This window comes from Moschus berezovskii, chromosome 6, assembly GCF_049115385.1.
Source record: "Moschus berezovskii isolate FMDL1 chromosome 6, NW_MosBer_1.0, whole genome shotgun sequence".
NCBI classification, from domain to species: Eukaryota; Metazoa; Chordata; class Mammalia; order Artiodactyla; family Moschidae; genus Moschus; species Moschus berezovskii.
The window spans coordinates 91,414,170-91,437,453 of NC_142465.1; the positions used below are offsets into that span (position 1 = coordinate 91,414,170).

Below are 23,284 nucleotides of genomic sequence, written 5' to 3' on the forward strand. Positions count from 1 at the left end.
CCAGGCTCCTCTGCCCATGGGGTTTCCCAGGCAAGAATACTGGAGTGGGTTGCCATGCCCTTCTTCAAGGGATATTCCCGACCCAGGAATCGAACCTGTGTCTCCTGTATATCCTGCATTGGCAGGCAGGTTCTTTTCCACTAGTGCCACCTGCGAAGCCCATGCTATACAGGACACTTATAGAATAAAACAGAATGATAAATAACACTATACAGTGTAATGAGAAAGACAGCAAAAAATTAACAATTAAAATACCATGGGCTAAGTAATGATCAAAGAATAATATGTAGAAAAGGGAAAAAGTTCCCAATACAGTCGAGGAGAAAAATGAAAGGGTTCCAGAAGGTACGTCATTTAGAAGATGTTTAAAGGAAAATGAGATAAACTCTTCAAGGATATATAGGTATGAAAGAGTGGAGTATGGAATTTATCTGAATTTTAAAGAAATAACTAACTGTAACATATCTCTAATTTGGAGTGAACTTAAGAAGAATAAAAATGTAAAGATAAAAATGTCTAAAAGTGTAAATCTGACCACCTTGCCATGGCTCTCTGTAATCTAGCCCCATTCACCTCACTAGCCTAAATTATTCTACTTTTCTCCTAATCTCAGCAGTCTGTGCCCCAAATGGAATCATTTCCTCATGTGTCATGTTATTTACCTCTTTTTGCCTGTGTTTGTACCATTCTACCTCTCTGAAATGCTTTTGCCATTTTCATTCCACTTTTCCCTCTTGCCTTGCACCAACTCATAAGCTGTATCTCAACTATCACCTCTACATAGGATTGGCTATTCCATCATATTGACCACACAGCATAGACATGTACTCTTGGTATAGTATCCCAGCATCCTGCACAAGAAACGTGGGTTTGATCCCTGAGTCAGAAAGATCCCCTGGAGTAGGAAATGGCAACCTGCTCCAGTATTCTTGCCTGAAAATTTATAAGGACAGAGGAGCCTGGTGGGCTACGGTCCATGGGATCGCAAAAAAGTCAGACATGGCTGAGCGACTGAGCATGCGTTCTTATAACACTTGATTGCACTTGCCTTTCCTTGTGTGACTCTGAATCATTTGACGATAGGGAGCTTATCGTATTCATCCTTAGCACCTGGTGTCATACTTGACATATAATCATTGTTCTAGTTCTATTAAAAGAGTAAACAAGCAAACAATTAAACAAATTATCTGTGGAAGTAAGCTATTGTGTTCAAAAATATGTCTGAATTTTGGACTCCTTAGATGGAAGCACCAAAGATCCATGGCTTGAGAATAATCTCAGTGCAGCATTGAGCAGAATTCTATTACACCTAAGAATAATAAATTAATGCTATTGTACTATGCAGAAAGAACATACATACAGAAAGGTTATGGAACCTAAAAGTAAGGTTTGTCATTGTTTATCCTGTCAGACTTTCACACTGGATTCAGGAAATATGAGGGCTCTGATCATTTGAGAGATATCATATGTAATGAAACTTATATAATTTACCAGTCTGAGTGAAGTATAGTCATCCCTTGGTATTCATAGGGGTTTGGTTCCAGGACTGCTTTGGACACCAAAATTTTAGGATGATTGAGTCCTCTATGTAAAATGGTATGGTACAGTTGGCTTTCTGTATCAGCTGTATTTGATTGAGTCCGTGGATGTGAAACTCATGGACACAGATTATAATTATAATCACTACTTCTTTTGCCCTGATTCTGATAGTGAAAATTTGATATTTGAAGAATCCTGAAGTTAGAAAAAGAATATCTTAAAGCTCAGCAATATTCTGTCACGTTTAAATTAAAGAATTAATTAGTATTCTGCTTTATACAGTAGCTTCATGAATTTGTTTACTATGAGCACATCTTCAAGTGAATGGCCTCCCTTGTGTATGTTGATGAATGAAGTGTGCGCTGAAATGCAAGGCATGGGCTTATACTAATACAGGCTACTTTTGTTATACTGTTTAACTAACAGTTAAAGTTTTAGGAGGGAATTTTTTTATTCTCCCTTATTTTTATAATATTATTTTTCTCTGCTTCTCTTTTAGGCCAATCTACTCAAGTATGGCACAGAAATATTTTACTTATATATATGCTTGCTTATATTATATATAAGTATTATTGATGTTATATACATTATATATAATATATATGTATATATTCCATTCTTTACTGCAATAACCAGAAACGCAGGTTCACTTTATTTGGCAATCTAATGACCCAAGGCAGCATTCAAAATAAAGTTAAATCTAGGTAAATGCCCTCCTTTCTCCTCAGTTCTGTTGAAAAGATATCATTGAAACTCTTATATAATGATATCATTCCAATTGCTGTATAAAATTTTTCAAGCCACTCAGACTGTGGGATGTATTATTCTTTTAATGTTATGGGTTGGGAAAAATTAAGCATAAGGCATTACAGCTGAGTTTCACTACACATTAATTATTTTAATTGACAATTTCTTAAATGAATATCTGATAAATCAGTCTTTCAATTCCTCATGCTTTATGGCATACTTAATACAGACACTTTAGAATCACTATTCTGTGAGAGCTTAATACAAATTTGAGATCATTATAATTAAAATCAGACTCAGACCTCATGCTCATTTCTAAGTCTTTTCATCTTTTTTGAATTTTCTTTGGAAGATACCTTGAATTTAATATTATAACAAGAATAGGCAGAATATATAATCAAGCCAAGCATCTTCAATACGTTGAGAAAAAATGTTTCATTTCCAGGGTGCAACGATAAAAACTGGCCTTAACTGCCATTATATATAAATAATCCTCATCCCTTAGAATTTTTTAAAGACATCAGTTCCCTCCTGGTCACTGCCATGAAGACAAAGAATGCCTTAATGATTCTATTGAGGTTATCTTTAAAATAAAAGAAGATTTGGAGACATCAACTATAAATCACTATAAAATGGCCTGTGGATAACCCTTGACACAACTCACTTGAAATAAGCCTGGGATGGAGTCATAGCCTTTGGTCAAGCCAGTAGGTGAGCTAAAGGTCTTTTCCAACCTGTGCTCCATTTCTTGCAATATTAGTTCCTCTTTAAATGAATGGAGAGCATTTGAATCTATACATAAATTGACATATGTTTTATGTTGAAACAAGTCCACTTAAATAACAGTGTTGAGGATGTTTATGCATTTATTTGAAATATTTACTCTTTTGTAAAAAGAATGTAATTTAGTTATATGATTACTTATAGCTATTTTGTTAAAATATTTCATGGTTTTATATTATAAACTTTTTGCAAGAACCCAGATTAATATTACCTAAATTGAGCTCATAATGGCCCCATCATAATGTGGTATAAGAATTTCTTCAGAATTACGAAGAAATTGCAAGATTTCAGTTATTAGTCTGATTCTTCAAAGAAGTTATTGTTAACGTTTTCCCCATTGGCATTTGGCTGATAAAGATGCAACTCTGAAAACTTGCCTAGACTTACAGGCCAGTAACTTGGATTTGAGTCCCAAGCTTAATAAAGTTATGGCTGTTGCCAAATCTTTGAATAATTCTAACTTCAATTTCTTTGTCTGTGAAGTAAGACTGATACTGTCTCACACTCTTGCTGGGAGACTTAAAATAAGACAAAATATATGAGGATGTTTTTGTAACATAGAGTTTAGATGTCAGAGTGTAAATTGAATAATATTAGAAAAGCAGGTTTAAAAATTAACAGATATAAAAGTATTCAACTTAATTTTAAAATTTATTAGTATTTGGATTACTAAACTTACTAAAATTTTATATATTTTGTAATATTTAACTGATTCTCCCTAAATATATATGTAATAATAGTGTAAAGAATTATTAGCATTTATTTCTTTTTTGAAAACTCTCAATGACAAAATTGCATTATAAAGTCAGCATTTCTTTTGGAGTGAGAAGTTCTCAGGTAAAACTTGCATAATTTTGGTGTTCCATTGGCATGTACTATGCCTTTTGTTTTATTCACTCTCTAATAGATTAATTATGAGAAAAGGAAAAATACTTTGTCAGTAACAATTGGAAAGTAATTGCTTTGGATGAATATCTCAAAGAAGGGAAAATAATTATTTCTAGTAAAAAATCATCTAATCCACAATAGCAAATTTTATAGTACTTAATGTTCTAAAGGCTCATACCCTTGACACCTTTTTGTATTTTCAGACTCTTCAGGAAAAGGTGTCAGGATCAACAGAATAAGGAAATTATAACCTTTTGAAAAGTTCTGAAAATTTCATTTAAATTGAACTTCTGACATCCAAAATCCACATGCCAGTCCTAGACTAGTGAATCAATCACACTGTGACAAAGTTTAAATAAAATGCAGACTTTTTTCAGGACTTTCATGACACTCTTTTCGATTAATCATAATCATATTTCTTTAAATACAGTTGGCCTTTAAATAACACGGGTTTGTACTGCATGGGTCCACTCACATGAAGGGTTTTTTTTTTTTTGGCAAATACATTGGGAAAGTTTTTTGGAGATTTATGACAATCTGAAAAAATTTGCAGACAAACTGCATAGCCTAGAAATATAGAAAAAATAAGAAAAAGCTAGTTATGTCATGAATTCATAAAAATATGTGTATAACATGCAAATATGTATTAATCATTTTTGTGTGTTACTTGTAAGGCTTCCAGTCAACCTTAGGCTATTAGCAGTTAAGTTTTGGAAGAGTCGAAGGTCATACTTAGATTTTCGACTGTGCAAGGGGGTAACTGCCCCAGACTTCTAAGTTGTTCGAGAGTTAACTGTATTAAAATTTTCTAGCAATTTACAAGGGTTTCCCTGTAGCTCAAATGGTAAAGAATTTGCCTGCAGTGCAGGAGACCTGGGTTTGATCCCTGGGTCAGGAAGATCCTCTGGAGAAGGGAACAGCGATCCATTCCCTCCAGAGACAGGAAAGGCAACTTACATAGCCTTGAACTGTTGTGTCATTCATTGTCACAACAATGAATGTCATATATTGCTTCACCAAATGGAATATAAATTCCTTCTCCCTCATGACTAGCACCATAGGGGATAATGTCTAAAAAAGATGCTTGTGGGACAAATTAAAGACTAAACCTATCACATGACCAAAAAAAAAAAAAAAAATGAGACCAGGGCAAATGGGGCAACTCTTCTAAATCTATATTCAGAAAGGAAGATCACTAATATTACTCTCACAGGTGAAAATTAGTCTGGGCTAAAACAAATGGAAGTGAGAGAAATGAGTTTTGCATTTATGTTTTATTTTTACTTATCTTTGGACTTTGTACCCTTTGTATTCAATGACTGCCCCTTTGTTATCTGTCAGCACTGAATGAAGTGAAAAAAGTTTTAGTTTGGATGTACTGATCTAGTAACGTTTCAAGTCCAGTTAACAGGAAACCTGTCACTAAGGAATTCCTAACAATGATTCTATTAGCTGACATCTCTGAGTAGAAACCAGTGGCTCCCGGAGATGTCAAGGCTTCAACCCTAAGGGGGAAAGCAAGAAGAAAAGGCAGAAATGTTCTGAAGACTGGAAAGAACTCTGCAGTGAAGAATTCATTTGAAAAGATTCAAATGTTGAGGAATACCTCATGGTGGTACATATGCTCCTATTTTCTTATTCACTAGTCAACATGATGTTTGCAATGCATGTGGATGTAAAGAATTATTAAAACACTTTATGAAAAAAAAATAGAAACAGAATAATGAGTCACTGAGTAATCTTAACTGTCGATTTTAGTTAATATTTATTAGTTAATATTTAGTATTTCTCTATTCAAACTATATGTGGGTAATAAAAGACAATATACTTATGCCAACCCGCAAGAAAGTTGTTCTGTAAAGAGTGTGAGTACTCAGCTAATCCATAAAGATCCCTTTAAAGTCTAAAGCCTTCTTAAACTACTTAAAATCTGATTATTTTGCCATCAACACTTCAGGAAAACAGCTAACACAATAAAATGAACACAGTGGAATGATTGTTATAGTCACTAATAGCAAGGTTACCTTAGTCTTCCCTAACCTTTGCTTTGTCTCCATCACACACACACACATACTCATACACACAGAAACCCACACCTGTGCATGTCCATCTCCAAGATTCTGAGCCTTAGACAATTTGACCCTCTTTCAAGTCTCCCCAGAAAATACTAATATGCTGATTAACTGTATTAGACATGAAGTGGTCATAGTGGGGTCCCCAGACTGCTGGGGATTTGAGCCCATTAGAACCTGTACATGCTTGTGGGGAACTAGAAATGAGATCTTGATCTAATTAGCTAGAGTTATTAAATGTCTTATGTATGATTGTGCCTTCTATTTCTTCTCCTTTTTTCTCCTGGGTTGGCTGTTTAAAGATGATCTATCTGTTTATAACCAGACCAAACTTCTCCCGGGATCTAGAAAAATTTCAGTCCCTAGACATTTTTTGGTCCTTAGATTGAATGCCTAGATATTTTTAAAGGAATTTTTTAGCCCTCTGAGGATCTTCTAAGTATTTCATTTTGTTTTATTCAAGATCAACACATTCTTTTCACGTTTTCGTGAGTGTTTCCCCCTCTGAATAATAGGCCTCCACGTGATTATTTACTGCTCTTTCTCCAATGGCTCAGTGGTGAAGATTTTACCTGCAGTGCAGGAGAGACAGGAGATGTGGGTTCTATCCCTGAGTCAGGAAAATCCCCTGGAGAAGAAAATGGCAACTCACTCCTGTATTCTTGCCTAGAGAATCCCATGGACAGAGGAGCCTGGCGGGCTAGAGTCCATAGGGTTTCAAAGAGTCAGACACAGCTAAATACACACACACACACACACACACATATGTGACCTCAGTGGGGCAAAGAGTCTATACTCATTTGTATTGGTGTTGTTTATATTGTTCTTCTCTACTTTTTATATTAATTCCTTCTGTAGATTGAGATAGAGAGGTTGGTTTTGTAATTCAGGTATAGGTTTGAAGTACCATTCCCAACATAGAGGTGGTAATAGAATTTGATCAGCTATGGCTTCCATTCCCTTAATTTTATTGTGTGAATCTTAATTGCTCTGAGAGCTTCTGCTATTTTGTGTGTGAATCCATGCCATCATTTGATAACTTTGCAGTTCTTCACTTTTTTTGCACATCTCCAGGTAGAACTAACAGAAATGTTAACAGTGACAAATGCTCTCTAGTTTAAGGGCTGGTTGGGTGGTGTCAGGAAAGCATAAAATTCCTCCTTTTCATGGAATAATCAACTCTTTAATTTCTCTAAGAGCATTTTTAAAAGCTTTTGGAGATTTATATTTAGAGGTTAATAAGAGAGGAGCTGGTTTGCTTATTAACATCAACTCATTGCTCTGTGCTTTCTTTTAGCCTCTTTGTAGAAGAACTGTTAATCATTTTTAAAAAAATAATAGCAATCAACCTGATGTAACAAACACCAAGGAATGAACTAACGGTTATTATTAGGAACTTGAAGCTGTGTAGGGACACGAGGTTAACCAAGGTAAAACCTGAAACACCATACATTTGATACTCTTTCACATTATAACTGTTCTCATCAAATATTGTTGACACTTGTATTCCTCCTGTTGCTCTTCTTTTCAAATAGTTCAAAAAATTTACTCTGGTAATTCTGTGAGTGGACTTTCATTTGGTATTGTAAGCTAAAGATTTTCCCATATGACATTCTTCTGAGTAATGTACAGAAATTATTTCTACAGTTTATTTTTAGAACATTTTGAAACTAAAAATAGCAGTCAGAAAGTTAATCTAAAATAAAATTTAGGTAATCTAAAATTAAAATGATGATCATTGGATCATCGAAAAAGCAGGAGAGTTCCAGAAAAACATCTACTACTTTATTGATTATAACAAAGTCTTTGACTGTGTGGATCACAATAATCTGTTGAAAATTCTGAAAGGGATGGGAATACTAGACCACCTGACTTGCCTCTTGAGAAATCTGTATGCAGGTCAGGAAGAAATAGTTAGAACTGGCCATGGAACAAGAGACCGGTTCCCAATCGGGAAAGGAGTACATCAAGGCTGCATATTGTCACCCTGCTTATTTTAACTTATATGCAGAATACGTCATGAGAAATGCTGGGCTGGATGAAGCCCAAGCTGGAATCAAGATTTCCAGGAGAAATATCAATAACCTCAGATATGCAGATGACACCACCCTCATGGCAGAAAGCAAAGAAGAACTAAAGAGCCTCTTGATGAAAGTGAAAAAGGAGAGTGAAAAACTTGGCTTAAAACTCAACATTCAGAAAACTAAGATCATGGCATCTGGTCCCATCACTTCATGGCAAATAGATGGGAAACAATGGAAACAGTGACAGACTTTATTTTGGGGGCTCCAGAATCACTGCAGATGGTGACTGCAGCCATGAAATAAAAGATGCTTGCTCTCTGGAAGAAACTTATGACCAACCTAGACAGCATATAAAAAACAGAGACATTAATTTGCCAACAAATGTCCATCTAATCAAAGGTGTGAATTTTCTAAGTCATGTATAGATGTGAGAGTTGGACTATAAAGAAAGCTTAGTGCCAAAGAATTGATGGTTTTGAACTGTGGTGTTGGAGGAGACTCTTGAGAGTCCCTTGGACTGCAAGGAGATCCAACCAGTCTATCCTAAAGGAAATCAATCCTGAATATTCATTGGAAGGACTGATGCTGAAGCTGAAACTCTGTTACTTTGGCCACCTGATGCAAAGAACTGACTCACTGGAAAAGACCCTGATGCTGGAAAAGATCGAAGGCGGAAGGGGAAAGGGACTACAGCAGATGAGATGGTTGGATGGCATCACTGACTCAATGGGCATGAGTTTGAGTAAACTCCGGGAGTTGGTAACAGACAGGGAGGCCTGGCGTGCTGCAGTCCATGGGGTCACAAAGAGTTGGACACAACTGAGCAACTGAACTGACTGAACTGAAAAATAAAATCTCACAAGCTAAGTTATAAATGTGAAGGAGAAGGGACCATAAATATTAAAAGAGAAGGAAAGAAAGAGGAGGAAAGAATGACATCTAGTTCTTAAAATACATAAATGAAACTGAGGAAGATTCAAGAGATGTAATTGCCTATTGTTGTTGAAGAATCAGAAACAAGTATTTTTCCAAAAGTCAAAATGAGGTCTAGGTAAAAAATGCTTTGGAATCATATTAGAACTTAACATATATTAGCTACAATTTTCTCTTACAGAGGATGGATTTTATATCACTACCTCACAAAAGACCCCCAAATTTAGTGACTTTAGACAATAAACACTTACCTTAGATGGTTTCTGTTAGTCATGAATTTGAGAGTAGCTCACTTGGTTCGATCTAGGTAAGAGTCCCATGTGATTGCAGCCACGGTGTCAACTGAGGTTAGTCATTTGAAACCTTGTCTGGTACTAGTATATCCACGTTCCAGTCACTTGTTAAATTTGACGTCTCCTGGTTATGTCCACTTCCAAAGTGGCTCACTCACATGCCTAACATATAAGTACTGGTTATTTGTGGGAGGCCTCAATTCCTTGCCAGGTGGGTCTCTCCATTGGTTAAGTGTCCTCAAAACATGACACTGGCTTCCACCTAAGGGTGATTTTGTCCCTGAAGACTTGTTTGACAGTGTATGGAGATATTTTTGGTCACACTGCAACTTTGGTTGGGGCACTAGAAACATCTACTGGTAGAGGCCAAGCTTACTGCTAAACATTCTGCAATATACAGTCATTCACAACAAAGAATTACTCAATCAAAAATCAATAGTGCTGAAGTTGAGAAACCCTGTCCCAAAGCAAGCTGTCGAGAAAGAGGAAGGTTGAAGCTGTGATGTCTTTTATGACCTAGCCTCAGGAGTCAAACTGTCATTTCTGCAATATCCTGTTGGTTATGTAGATCAGTCCTCCTCATTGTGGGAGGGGAATACATAGGAGCATAAATACCAGGAGGCAAGAATTATTGGGGGCCATCTTGGACGCTTTCTCCTCAGAAGGAAAACTATGACAAACCTAGACAGTGTATTAAAACACAGAGACATCACTTTGCAGATAAAGATCCATTTAGTCAAAGCTATAGTTTTCCTGGGTCGGGAAGATCCCCTGGAGAAGGAAACGGTAACCCACTCCAGTCTTCTTGCCTGGAGAATCCCGTGGACGGAGAAGCCTGGTAGGCTACAGTCCACGGGGTCGCAAAGAGTCGGACACGACTGAGCGACGGAACGGAACGGAACGGATAGTTTTTCTGGTAGTCTTGTACAGATATGACAGTTGGACCATAAAGAAGGCTGAGTACCAAAGAATTGATGCTTCTAAATTGTGGTGCTGGAGAAGACTCTTGACAGTCACTTGGACTGCTAGGAGATCAAACCAGTCAATCCTAAGGGATATCTTCGCGACCACATGGACTGTAGCCTACAAGGCTCCTCTGTCCATGAAATTTTCCAGGCAGTAGTCCTGGAGTGGATTGCCATTTCCTTCTCCATAAAGTAAATCAAGCCTGAATATTCATTGGAAGGACTGATGCTGAAGCTGAAGCACCAATACTTTGGCCACATGATGCAAAGAACAGACTCTTTGAAAAAAAAAAACACTGATGCTGGGAAAGATAGAAAGCAAGAGGAGAAGGGAACGGCAGAGGATGAAATGGTTAGATATCATCACCAACTCAATGGACTTGAATTTGAGCATACTCCAGGAGATAGTAGAGGACAGAGGACCCTGTCAAATGAGGTCACAGACAGTTGGACACAAACTTAGTCACTGCACAACAACAAGAGCATCTTGGAGGCTAGCTATCATAGAAAAACTGTGTGTGTAAAAAAAAATGGCATCTTTTTGGTTTAGGAATTTCAAAGAAGTTTTTTAATTAGAAAAAGCATGTGAAACATTACTAATATTCCAGAAGCCAAAATCTTCCCTCTCTGTTTTCAAATGTATGTGTAGGTATATTTTTGGGTATAATTTACACTTTTGAGGCTTTAAATCAATAAGTCAGAAAACAAGGAAAATAAATCTATTAAAGTATTTTCAGGGAAAGAACAGAGGACATTTTAAACAATAAATTAGATAATGAATATGATTTGAATACCTTTCAATTAATTAAGGGCCAACAGTGTAAATGTAAACTCAATGTGTAATTACCACATTGAAGCAAATGTCCCCCAACTACACTGCTAGCATCCACTTTTAAAAGAAGCAGGTGTATATATTAAGCAAAAGTGTAAAATGGCAAAATGAGGAAGCCAAATGAGAAGCTAGAACATATTACCCTCAGCTAAATAACTTAAGACTTGAATTTAAATGGCAATAAAGTCTAATGATAGCATTAACACAGCAAAAGCTTACCTATCAGAGAATTCGTGGAGCACTCTCTCTCTGGCTAACAAGGCATCTTGCAGTCTGGAAGTGCAATGGCAAGGGTGTGTTCATGAAAAGGGCTTAAGAAGTAAGATGCTCTCTAAGCTGATAGCCTTGATTTTTAGGTACCAGGAAGTTACTAGTCAAATTTGGCTTTGGAGTGGCCACCTGATTAGGATTCCTAATTCTTCACTTACTAAGAAAATAATTTGAAGATTGTTAAAATTAGTTTTATATTACTTTAGTTGACTCTCTTCTTGCACATAAATGTAAACCTTTTCTCATCTAAATTCTCCATGAAGGAAAAAGGAGGGAAACACCAGTCTTTTTGGAGATATCATCCTTGTTTTGTTTTCATCTCTAGTGTTTACCACTTTTTTCTACTAAACTGTAGGGAGAAAATGCCTTACTTGGGTGCAAAAGATAAAAGAGGGCTATTACAGTGAATAATAAAAATAGAAGAAGCAAAAGATGAAGTAAACACAAGCTAAGGAAGAAAGGTGCGGCCACAGCGTACATTATGCATTTCAGTGTGTCATGTAGCTTCCATGCTTATTTTAATGTGATTATTTCATCAGAGAGGATAATAGCAGCATCATATTAATTTTGCAATATGTTTCACGAATGCTTCTGTTCCTCCCCGTATGTTAGTATCGTTGCTTCCTTCACGTGAGTGTTGATGATAGATATGAGAATGATTTTCAAATTGTGCTCATCAAGTAGCCTGGTAGTATATATATACATATGTGTGTGTATATATATATATAAAATCTTTGCATGGCTGTTAGACAATCAAAGTATATTTATAAATGAAAGTGCTAGTCATTTAGTCATGACTGATTTTTTGCAACTCCATGGACTGTAGCCCACCAGGCTCCTCTGTCCATGGACTTCTCCATGCAAAAATACTGGAGTGGGTAGCCATTCCCTTCTCCAGAGGATCTTCCCGACCCAGGGACCAAACCACATCTCCTACATCGCAGGCAGATTTTTTAGGGTCTGAGAAACAAGGGAAGCCCCATTTATACAACATATTAAATCCATTGACAAACTGTCCTTAAAAAATTCATTTTAAATAAGACATAGTTCCACATACCTGTATACCTAGGGCTTGAATAAAAAGTAAGTTCACCTCTTTACATCTTTATTACTGGACACACAAAGCAAAAGTCTCAAAGCCACATGCCTAAATGTCAAGTGATGTGCATTTTTTAATGCCCAACATAAAATACCCATTGTTAAATAGTTGAAGTTCCATTTAATAAATAATGAATGAATGGATGGATGATTAAGTAAGTGTATATGGTCTTGTTCTTTGTCGTCAGAGTGCTATACATTTGTTAACTACCAAAGAAATGTTTGATTTTTCAATAAGTACTTTAGGTAAATATTTAAGGAAGTGAAACTTGGAGACAAGTGTGATATGACATGAATTACATCATCAACTAGATAATGAGAAAGTAAATAAAGATGAAATTTTTATTCTGGAGAATATAATCATGTGCACATCCTTAATGGTGCATCTCGTGGTCCAGATTCCCATATGTTGGTAGAGATCTATGTTGTGAAGGGCAAGAGTGCAAATAGGAAGAAAGGAGTAGACTTCTTTAGGATACTGGTATCCCTGTTCTCTAGTTCTCTATTAAAATTCCTTAGCAAAAACATGAAGGAAGGCTCAGGAATATGGAGAGAGAAATAACCCTCCAGGATTATGGAGAGTGATTTTTCTTTGATAAATTGCTTGATTTCTGTAACGAATTTGGTCTTTGCACATTATAGAATTATGAGTATTATGCAGTTGTAATATAGTAACATGTCTTTTCTAGAATAGACTTTTTAAAAGGATTTTACAATTTTATTTGTTAATTTATTTTTGCCTGTGCTGAGTCTTCATTGCTGTGTGGGCTTTTCTGTAGTTGCAGCGAGCAGAGGCTACTACTCTCTACTTGCGGTGCACAGGCTTCTCATTGTGGTGGCTTCTCTTGTTGCAGAGCATGGGCTCTAGGTCATGTGGGCTTCTGTAGTTGCAACATGCTGGCTCAGTAGTTGTACCTTGTGGGCTCCATAGCACAGGCACAGTATCTCTGGTGCATAGGCTTAGTTGCTCCATGGCATATGGGATCTTCCTGGATCAGGGATTGAACCCTTGTCTCCTGTATTGGCAGGTGGATTTTTTACCTCTAAGCCACAAGAGAAGACCCTAGAATAAACTTAAGATTTGAAAACTGAATGAATATACATTACCCTTATATAGTTATTTTACAGTGTGTGTTAAGTTTCTATGGAAATGGTTGCTGCATTAATGATCATAATTGATATTTCTTCAGTGCTTCTAAGGCAATTTATTTGTGTTAAGCTCTTTTCTTTATCTAATTTATAATTTATAGGTATGGCGGCTTTTCATTGGCTGGGATACAAATTCATTAGAATCTCTGGAATATCTCTAGTACTGTAACCACAGGCTGATTTTAAGTGAAATGTTTGCTTTCAGACAACACATAAGAGCTGTTACGTGGGCCATTCCTGAACTATATGTTTTTTGGATTGCCCTTGTTTTGCATTCTATCCTAGACAACTAAGATTTAATAATTCCTTATTAAGGGAATTTATAGTCATAAATAGGTTCCTAAAATTTGTATTTGGATGTACAAAAGAGTATTCTCTTGCATATTATTGTATGAGTTGTTATATTTTCTGCCATATTATACATGAACACTTGGTATTTTTCACAAAGAATAAACTAATGTAACAAGTCTTTAGTATTATTACTGAGGGAAAGTTTTGGTGCTATATGGTGTAGTGAACAGAGAAGCATTTAAAAAATCACCAAAACAAGTTAACAACTTGTGCTTCAACTTTTAAACTATATATATAAAGTCCCAAATGTGTGTGTTAGTTCATTTTATTGCATGTATACTGAACTTTATGTGGTTTATTATGTGATAGAATTATATGTTTTAGGGCTGAATTCCAGAAATTCTATTTCATCAGCATCTCTTTAAGTTTAAATTCATCATGTAAATGAAAAGGGTATTGTATGTTGAGTCCAAAAACCTGTGTTTCATTAGACTTTTCTGAGCCTTCGTTTCCTTTCTGAAGTTATTAATCACTTCACAGTATTAAAGATTAAATAAATGATTTGAAATATTTATAGTGAATTGCATAACTATGTAGAATATTACCTTTAGTTAGTTAAAACGTGCTTACCTTAGCTACATATTTAAAAGCTTAAATGCTTACCTTATAATTTCATGTACAAGTTTAAGAGCTATTCAACAGCAACATAGCTAATAGTTCTTCTTAACTATTACTTTGTGTATAAATGATAAAAGTATGAAATATGCTATTTCCAAAACTTTTGACTAGCAACCACATTCAACAGTTGGACAAGTATTAATAATTAAAAGGAACTTGCTTTCCTCACTGCCTGATGGTTTACTTTCATATAAATGCCATCTTTTCCAGTGCTTTCCTAACCTTCAAAATAACTAACATTATTTTATATGTAAACTAATTATTTATAATATAAACATGTTTTATTTGTTAAGAATAGTGGTTAATCATGCTATGTTTTCATGTTTCTGCTAAATGATAAGATATCACAAATGAAAAACAACATAGAAAAGCCTTACTTTTGGCCTTTATGGTGCATATTTGTAATTATGTGAATGCACATTGTAAATAGTCCACCTCCATTTTATAGTTGTGGTTTTAAAATTTTCATCTAGTCAAATAAAAAATAATTAATAGAAAATGGAAAACTACTGTAATTTTGTATTATTCATGAATAATGGGCATTTTGTATAATAGCTCAGTAGTAAATTATTAAAAGAACCAAATTGTGAAATAATATCATACGATGAGTCAAAATTTATTTATATAGTTACCAGTATAAGGATCAGGCTTGTGGATTCTTATATACTATTAACCTGGTCATACAATGAAGGAGAAGGAGAGGCAATTTTGAATGATATATCTATCAACTTTGGAGCCGTCAACCTCTATTTTGTCCTTGGGTCTTTGCACTTTTTGGCTTTCAGACATCTGAGCTTCCTTGAATGCAGGAGAATATTAAGATTTTCAGCAGGTCTCTTGCTGTCATCAGTGCTCTTAGTAGTTTTTTTAGTATGCACTTATAATAGTTCTTAGTGCTTAAAGCTAAGCATATGACATTTCGCCCCATCAGCACCCACGTCTGCATCATCTTCATGAACACCACTTCTCCCCAGTACATATGCTCAGACTTGATTTCCCCTGTGCTCGTAGATCTCTGTTGCCCCTCTGAGAATATGTTCCTTTCTTTCTGCACAGTCAAGTGAAACAGCCACCTTTAATTTCTCCAAGTATCCCCTCAAGGGCTTCCCTTGTGGCTCAGCTGGTAAAGAATCCACCGGCAATGTGGGAGACCTGGGTTCGATCCCTGGGTTGGGAAGATCCCCTGGAGAAGGGAAATGCTACCCACTGCGGTATTCTGGCCTGGAGAATTCTGTGGACTGTCTAGTTCATGGAAAGAGTTGGACACAGCTGAGCGACTTTCACTTTCATCCCCTCAAAACTTTTGTAAGAGCTGTGATGCTGTCAAAAGAGGTTTCAGGCTACCATGACAAAAGCCAGTAGTTTCATGCAGACACTAGCAAGCAGATAAAAGTTTTATAAGGGGAAAAGTGCCTTCAGTATTTATAGTTGCATAATTGAAGCCACATCTCTTTATGTCTCCTGCCTTGACAGGCAGGTTCTTTACAATGGGTTCCACCTGGAAAGCCCCAGTAAATAGTTGATAAAACTCTGGTATGACAGGATTTTTAGGTTGAATAACAGAGAGAAAATCTGAATTCTAATCCATTATGACCCATGGAATCTCAGCATCATTTAGTTTTTATGCGTATACATGTTTTCATTTCATATAGTTAGCTTACAATATGTTCTGATAACATTTTAAAGATTGAGATACCATTATGTATTTTTAATGCTACCCCCTTATATTAAGGAAGGTTTTTGGAGACTTTTGAAGCCTCAACAATAAAATTTTAAAATAATTTCCCTTTAACTATGTAAGGTAGTGTCTCTCAAATGGTTATGTGCATCAGAATCACCTGGGAATGCTTGTTAAAACATAGGTTGCTGGCACCTATCTCCAGAGTTTCTGGAACAGAGAATCTCCTTTCTAGCAAGTTCCTAGGTGGTGCTGATGGTACTAGTTCAAAGATCACATTTTGAGAAGTTCTCATCCACACTGGAGTATAGGGAAAAAAGGCACAGTGTTTTGCGAATCTGCCATCATGTAAGGATTATGACTGACTCACTAAATGTTGAAAGATCTGGGAATGATTTTTGCCCTGTAGTTTTTAAAATATTTTGCTCAAAATTATATATTGAACCAGTCATGGAATTATTATGCTTCCTTCCAAGATTCTATGAATTCATATAAATATGGTATCATGGCCAATAATTTTTTATGTATCTAACATGATCCTAGATTGCCACTGGAATTATCTCATGGATTTTCAAAGAACCGTTATTTTCTCTGAGAAAGAAAACAGAATTGAAAAAAAATTTCAAGTATGGTTGTCCCTAGCCTGTTCATGAGTTTCTTAAGTGAAGCTAACCATGGAATCGAATAACAGTAAATTGCTTTTAAACTATAAACTTGAAATATCATATCATGCCATTTTTGTATAGTGATTTATTTCAATGTTTTGGGTAAATATATATGTATCAAATTTTGTACACATTAATTAATATGTTTCCATGTCACCATATCACACCTTTTGATTCTAAATTGTTCTACTTTCAACAAGTTATCCTATTAATAGTAGATATTTTATGTTCTTGACTCATGGAGATGAAAATAAGTGGGAACCAAATTTTTGTTCTACAATAATACGTAGGTAAAAATTGGAGATTGTATAAATAGTAAAATACAAATGACACCATATTGCAATTTTAGAGCACAAAAAAGGAATAACTTTCTTAGTTTGCAATGAAAGAATAATATAATGTTAAGGTAATCTTATTCTTTTATATTGTGATGGACATTTTAGTGATAATTATACCGATAAATTTTATATTTGAACTTACAAAAAAGCTGATGTAGAAAGGTATAAAATAGAATATTTTATAGAATAGAATGTAAACTGTTTACACGTGACCTATTCAAGCAGAGAACAACTGGAAGTCACTATCCATGCTGAGCTGGCCACATGCTGATCTTCATACCACCATGTAATACACTGTAAGAAAAATCTGGATTTTGAAAAATGTAATGCTAAATGTTTAGAACAGTATTGCACATGAATAAATAATATACGTTAATATAATGCTAATTATGTGTATTTGCATTTTTAGATCAAACCCTAAAGTGTTTCTGTGAAACCTAGGAATAAAGATTATTTTTTAAGAAAGAAAGTTTTCTTCTTTTTTGTGTTTTATTTGGAGAACAGTTCTAATCAGAGGTATATACCATTTGACTCCTCCATCATGGAGGTTCTAGGTACTCTGTCTAAACACCAGGATCCAAAGATGCTTGGGACTCAACACCTACTCTTTGCAGGTTGGAAAAAAAAATCTACATTATAGTTTTATGCAAATTATGCACTGTCTCTCAATAAAAGTGAATAGTACAAATAATATCTTTGTTAAGAATATTTTTTACAGGTGGCATCAGTTACATGCTCTGGATAGTTGAGTGCATGTGAACTTTCTCTTATACAAAAGTTTTTTCATAATATGTAGTTGAAAGTGCCATTGTTGACAGCTAACCAAACACTGTAATGTTCAAACCGAATGTTAAGATCACTGATTGGTAGAGTATTTGATGGGAAATGACAGGCATTATACCTATGTTTTTCTAGACATTTTTAATCAGACTTTCCTTATCACAGCTCATGTTCTAATGATCATTGCAGGATGAAGTGGCACAGCCACTGAACCTATCAGCTAAACCCAAGACCTCTGATGGCAAATCACCCACATCACCCACCTCTCCCCATATGCCAGCTCTGAGAATAAACAGTGGGGCAGGCCCCCTCAAAGCCTCTGTCCCAGCATCATTAGCTAGTCCTTCAGCCAGAGTTAGCACAATAGGTAAGTTCTGTTTCTTTTGTTCTTGTTGATTTTCTGTTTATGACAATTGAATGAAAGCATCTTTTAATGACAGATCACACATAGCCTCTGCATGGCTTTAGTTCCAGAGGAGAATTTCAATATGATGAACTTCACAGATCTGTTTTAAACATGAAATTGAAATGTATAACTGAATTCCAAGTGCTAATGCTCCCCTGAAAATCTCATTGAATTGGTTATGTTTGTTGATATGACTGATGTTCTTAAGTTTATGAGAAAGAGGCCTAACTGGCTAATCACAGAGAGCCTTGGTTCCAGATTGTTGTTGTTAGGTGACTTGCCTTTTCAGTCACTGAAATTTATTTCCATTTGTGTGATGTGTATGAAGTATACATAATGATGAAGTACATTCTGCCTGGATCATAGTCAGCCATCAGGATGTCAAGTTTTTGGGTTTTTTGCTGTTGTTGTTGTTGTTTTTCATTTCCATATTTCTTGAGATTTACTTCACTACACCAAAATATTATAAAAAGTTTGTCACTTCATTTCTTCATGTTTGTCATTTCAGTAAACGAACACTGGAAAATGCTTCTATAAACTTTTTAAAATTCCAGTAATTGTTATTTTAGTAACACATAAATTAGACTATAAATACTTATTTCAACCCACATTTATTAATGTTTATTATTTGCATGCAGTTATGTGGAGTCTATCACAGACCAGCCCTCAAGGAGCCGGGGTCCAGTTAAGGTGGGGGGAATTATCTTATAGTTTAAATCAACTGTTGCAAGTGCTATTCTAGCACCCAGATAACAATCCTGTAGTCAAAAAGATGAGAGTATTAGATTCTATTTGGGAAGGTTCAAGAATAGACTAATTCAAATGGAGCCTTAAAAAAAGATGTATCCCTAGGCATTTTATGCTATAAGATAGAACCCAGAGTAAAATATGATATTTTTGAGAAATACACTGATTTGACTGACTTGATAGAATGAGTGTGTAGTGGAAATTGATCAGAGTTAAAACTGAAAGGGGCAGATGGAGGCTGAGGGGATGCTATCCTAAGAAATTTTTTACTTTTTTTCAGACAGCAATTTGATCAGAGTTTTAAGAAGAGTATTGACAGCACAGATTAGAATCAGGGAAGTCACTATTTTAGTGGCGGACAAGAGTAACTTATGCAAGCTAGAAATAAGCAACGATAAAGCAAAGGAGAGAATAAGTTGAAGAGATATCATTAAAGACTAATCGATGCAACAACATCCACAGTAAAATGAATCTGGTGAGGTTCAAATTAGAGACAGAGAAGTCTAGAGTTTTTAATTTATAATATAGAAAGCATAGTGCTACCCCATCCCCTGAACTGTGAAAGACACAGACGTAGGTTGGGGTAAGACAAAAATAAGTGTTGAATTATAAACTAAGACATCACTTTAGGTAGAGAAGTTCAGGAGGATGTTGTTAATTAGTAAATCTGGTATGTGAAAGGGGTGCTAGAATTTTAGACATGGAAATTATTCCTTAATGAGGTTCTGGAAGCCAGCAGAGCAAATAAGTTCACCAAAGAGTGTGTATGGTAAGAAAGGTTGTGGGGTAAAAAGTCAGAGGTATTATATGCTCTATAGTTATCTCTTGTTGTTGTTTAGTCACTAAGTTGTGTGTGACTCTTTTGTGACCCCGTGGACTGTAGCCACGCAGGCTTGTCTGTCCATGGGATTTTCCAGGCAAGCACACTGGAATGGGTTGCCATTATCTTCTCAGGGGATCTTCCCTACCCAGGGATCAAACTCACATCCCCTGCTTGGCAGGCAGATTCTATGCCACTGAGCCACCTGGGAAGCCCATAATTATCTCTTACTGTGTAACAAACCAACTTAAATTTCATCAGCTTGAAAACAACCAACATTCATTACCTCGTAGCTTCTAAGGGTCAGGATATGGAAGCAGCTTAGCTGCTGGTTCTACCTTAGGGTCTTTCTTATGGTTCCAGTCAAGATGGAAGCCATGGACCTGGACTTTATTGGGGATACAGGATCCTTTTCCAAGATGACTTACTCACATGGCTGTTGGCTGGAGACCTCAGTACTTTGCCATGGGGGTGTTTCTATAGAGCTGTTCATAGGACGACAACTAACTTTCCCCAGAGTGAGTGATCCAGGAAGGAGAGCAAAGAGAAAGCCACGGTGCCTTTTATGATCTGGTCTCCAAAGTCACTCAGTCTGTTCTGCTTTATTCTTTTCATTATATCAGAATCACTCTGAGTTCAGCCCAACTCAGAGAAAGGGGAATTAGGCCCCAACTCTAATCAATATCAAAGTCTATCTTTGGACGTATTTCCAAAGTACCACTCCTTTTTTTTTTTTTTTTTTTGGCTTCCTTCATAGCTCAGTCAGTAAAGAATCTGCGTATAATGCAGGAGACCTGGGTTTGTTCCCTGGGTCAGGAAGATCCTCTGGAGAAGGAAACAGCAACCCACTCCAGTATTCTTGCCGGGCAAATCCCATGGACAGAGGAGCCTGGCAGGCTACAGTCCATGGGGTTGCAAGAGTTGGACATAACTTAGCAACTAAACTCCCACCACACATTTTTTTTTAAAGAGGGAAACTGATAAAGAACAAGTGAGCATCTTAGAATAAAGATGATGAGAAAGCAGTGACCTGCTTGTCTAGGACAAATTGAAATTTGAAAAAGGAGGGGGTTATATGATGGTGTCACATTCTATAGAAGAATTAAAGAACATGAAGAGGAAAAGCCTTCGGATTTACCTGGAACTCATGGACAAGTAGACTGTAACAGAGAGGCTTTGTAGAATTGTTTAGGAGACTTCCAGTTACAAAGATTTGAAGCACATGAAGACAGAAAGCGCAATGGCTACATGAATCAGTCATTTTGTAAGCTTGGTGTTGAGAGGTGATTATATTTTGAGAAGACTAAGTAGAGACAGGTTTAAGAATAGAAAATTATATGTGTATATATATAAACAAAGATGAATTTGAGACATTTTTAGATATGAAAGACTCCATGGGTGATGACAGATCAAGAAGAAATGAGACAGCATTAGCTTTGGAAAGAAGAAATGCCCCTTTTTTCTTGAAGACTGAGGAAGTGAGGGGAGAAAAGGGATAAAGTTACAGAGAAATTGTGAGATGGACAGAAAGAAAGCTAAAGGAGTATATTTCCAGTGCTTCCATCTCCACAATGTTCGCTTCCAGATTATTTGCCAAGAACAAGTTGGTCAGGGCCAGTGGGGCGGCCATAAAAGAGAAACAAAGAAAATGGAGGTTTTCAGAATTTGAAAATGGTTTGGGGCGCATGTGTTCTTTTTATCATTATGCACCATTCTGTTATGATCTCTTAGTTACTCTGCTCAACGTCCAAAGTAGACACCAAGATAAGATTTGCTTTCATGTCCGAAGCATGTAAAAGGAAAAATATTTTATTTGGCAAAAAGGATTCGCTTCCATAATAGACATGAAAGCTCATAAATATGACACTGTTGGTGTATGAGATACTTTTGTAATAGCCCCAGAACTGGAATCTCTTAGCTAAGGGAATAACTGATATATTTTCATTTTTTGTCATGTGAGGAGTTTTTATTTCAGCATTCTGAGGATTAAGTAGGACAAAATATTTTAGAAAGGCAAGAATGTATTTAATGACATTTATCATCTGACTTTTTCCACTACTGAAACTTCTATTTTCTTTCCCTGAGAAGGCCCTTCACCACATACACATCCCTCATATTTTCTGAGGATTCGATGCCACTACAATTTACTTTTCTCTTTTCAACAAATGCAGATGTTGAAAGCTGAAACTGTAATGAGTAATAATGTAGTGGGATAAAAGCTGTGAGCATTAATGGTGTTGTAAAGGTCACCCCTGAAAGAAAAATTAATGTGTTATGCCCTTAATAAGCCAGGGAAAACTGTGGATCGAAAGGTAACTTAAGTTATCGTTAATGACATGGGGCTCTTTGCTATATATCTATTAGCTACAAATAAAGAGTATGAGTTTTTGAGGTTGGTGAGCAATATTACACCGCATTCTATAAGAATACTTTTGTATGATATGCAAATGATAGGCAGCACCACTGAAAGCTCCTTAAAAAGCATGAATACTTCAGAAAAATGATGGATAATTTTAGAATCTTTTGACCAGATGTTATCTTTGCTTTACTGCCCTTTCCAACCTTTGCTGTGTATAACTTTCAACTTTTATCAAAGCGTTTTAGTCTGTTTCCTCACTGTTTATTTTAAAATTATACACATTTAACTAGGGCCTCCCTGGTGGCTCAGTGCCAGTGGAGGAGATGTGGGTTCGATCCCTGGGTCAGGAAGATCCTCTGGAGAAGGGAATGGCAACCCTCTCCAGTATTCTTGCCTGGAGAATCCCATAGACAGAGGAGTCTGGGGGGCTATATTCCATGGGGTTGCAAAAGAGTCAGACACAGCAGAGTGACTGAACAACAGCAACAAATATCCCTGTCATCTAGTCAGAAATTGTTGTTTTCCAGGTAAGGAACCACAGCTGAAAGAGGCTAAGCATTCACCCAGGGATTCTGAGTAAGTCCCTGACACAGTGAGGACAGTCCTGTGATTCTGTAGTTCTTACCACTGTTGGAAGTGTAAGGAAACACATGCACGTGACCACCTAGTAACTTACTCAAACCTCACAGCCAGTGGAGGCTGAGACCTTACAGTCATGGCCTCTGGGTTGCATGCTGTCTTTTTTAGTTGTTACCTGTGGGCAGCCTCTCTGCCTCAGATGCTCTTCTCATTCATCTGTTTATCCTTTCCCTCATTCATCCCTTAAATGGGTATTGAATATTGTCTCTGTGCCATACATTTTGCTAAGTATGGAGGATGAGCAGATGAAAGTCTCAAACTAAGGATTTGGATATCTAGAGTCTTTGTTC

The 23,284-nt window shown here is 36.2% G+C and overlaps 1 protein-coding gene across 6 annotated transcripts in view; it reads left to right on the top strand.

The window, feature by feature from the left end:
- Positions 1–23,284, top strand: part of SOX5 (SRY-box transcription factor 5) — a 1,155,320-nt gene that overhangs the window by 1,086,189 nt on the left and 45,847 nt on the right. For all 6 annotated transcript variants that reach the window (XM_055394458.2, XM_055394455.2, XM_055394462.2 and 3 more), the window contains exon 15: positions 18,213–18,390. In XM_055394458.2, the coding sequence (XP_055250433.1) occupies positions 18,213–18,390 (178 nt within the window). The remainder of the gene's footprint in view (positions 1–18,212; positions 18,391–23,284) is intronic.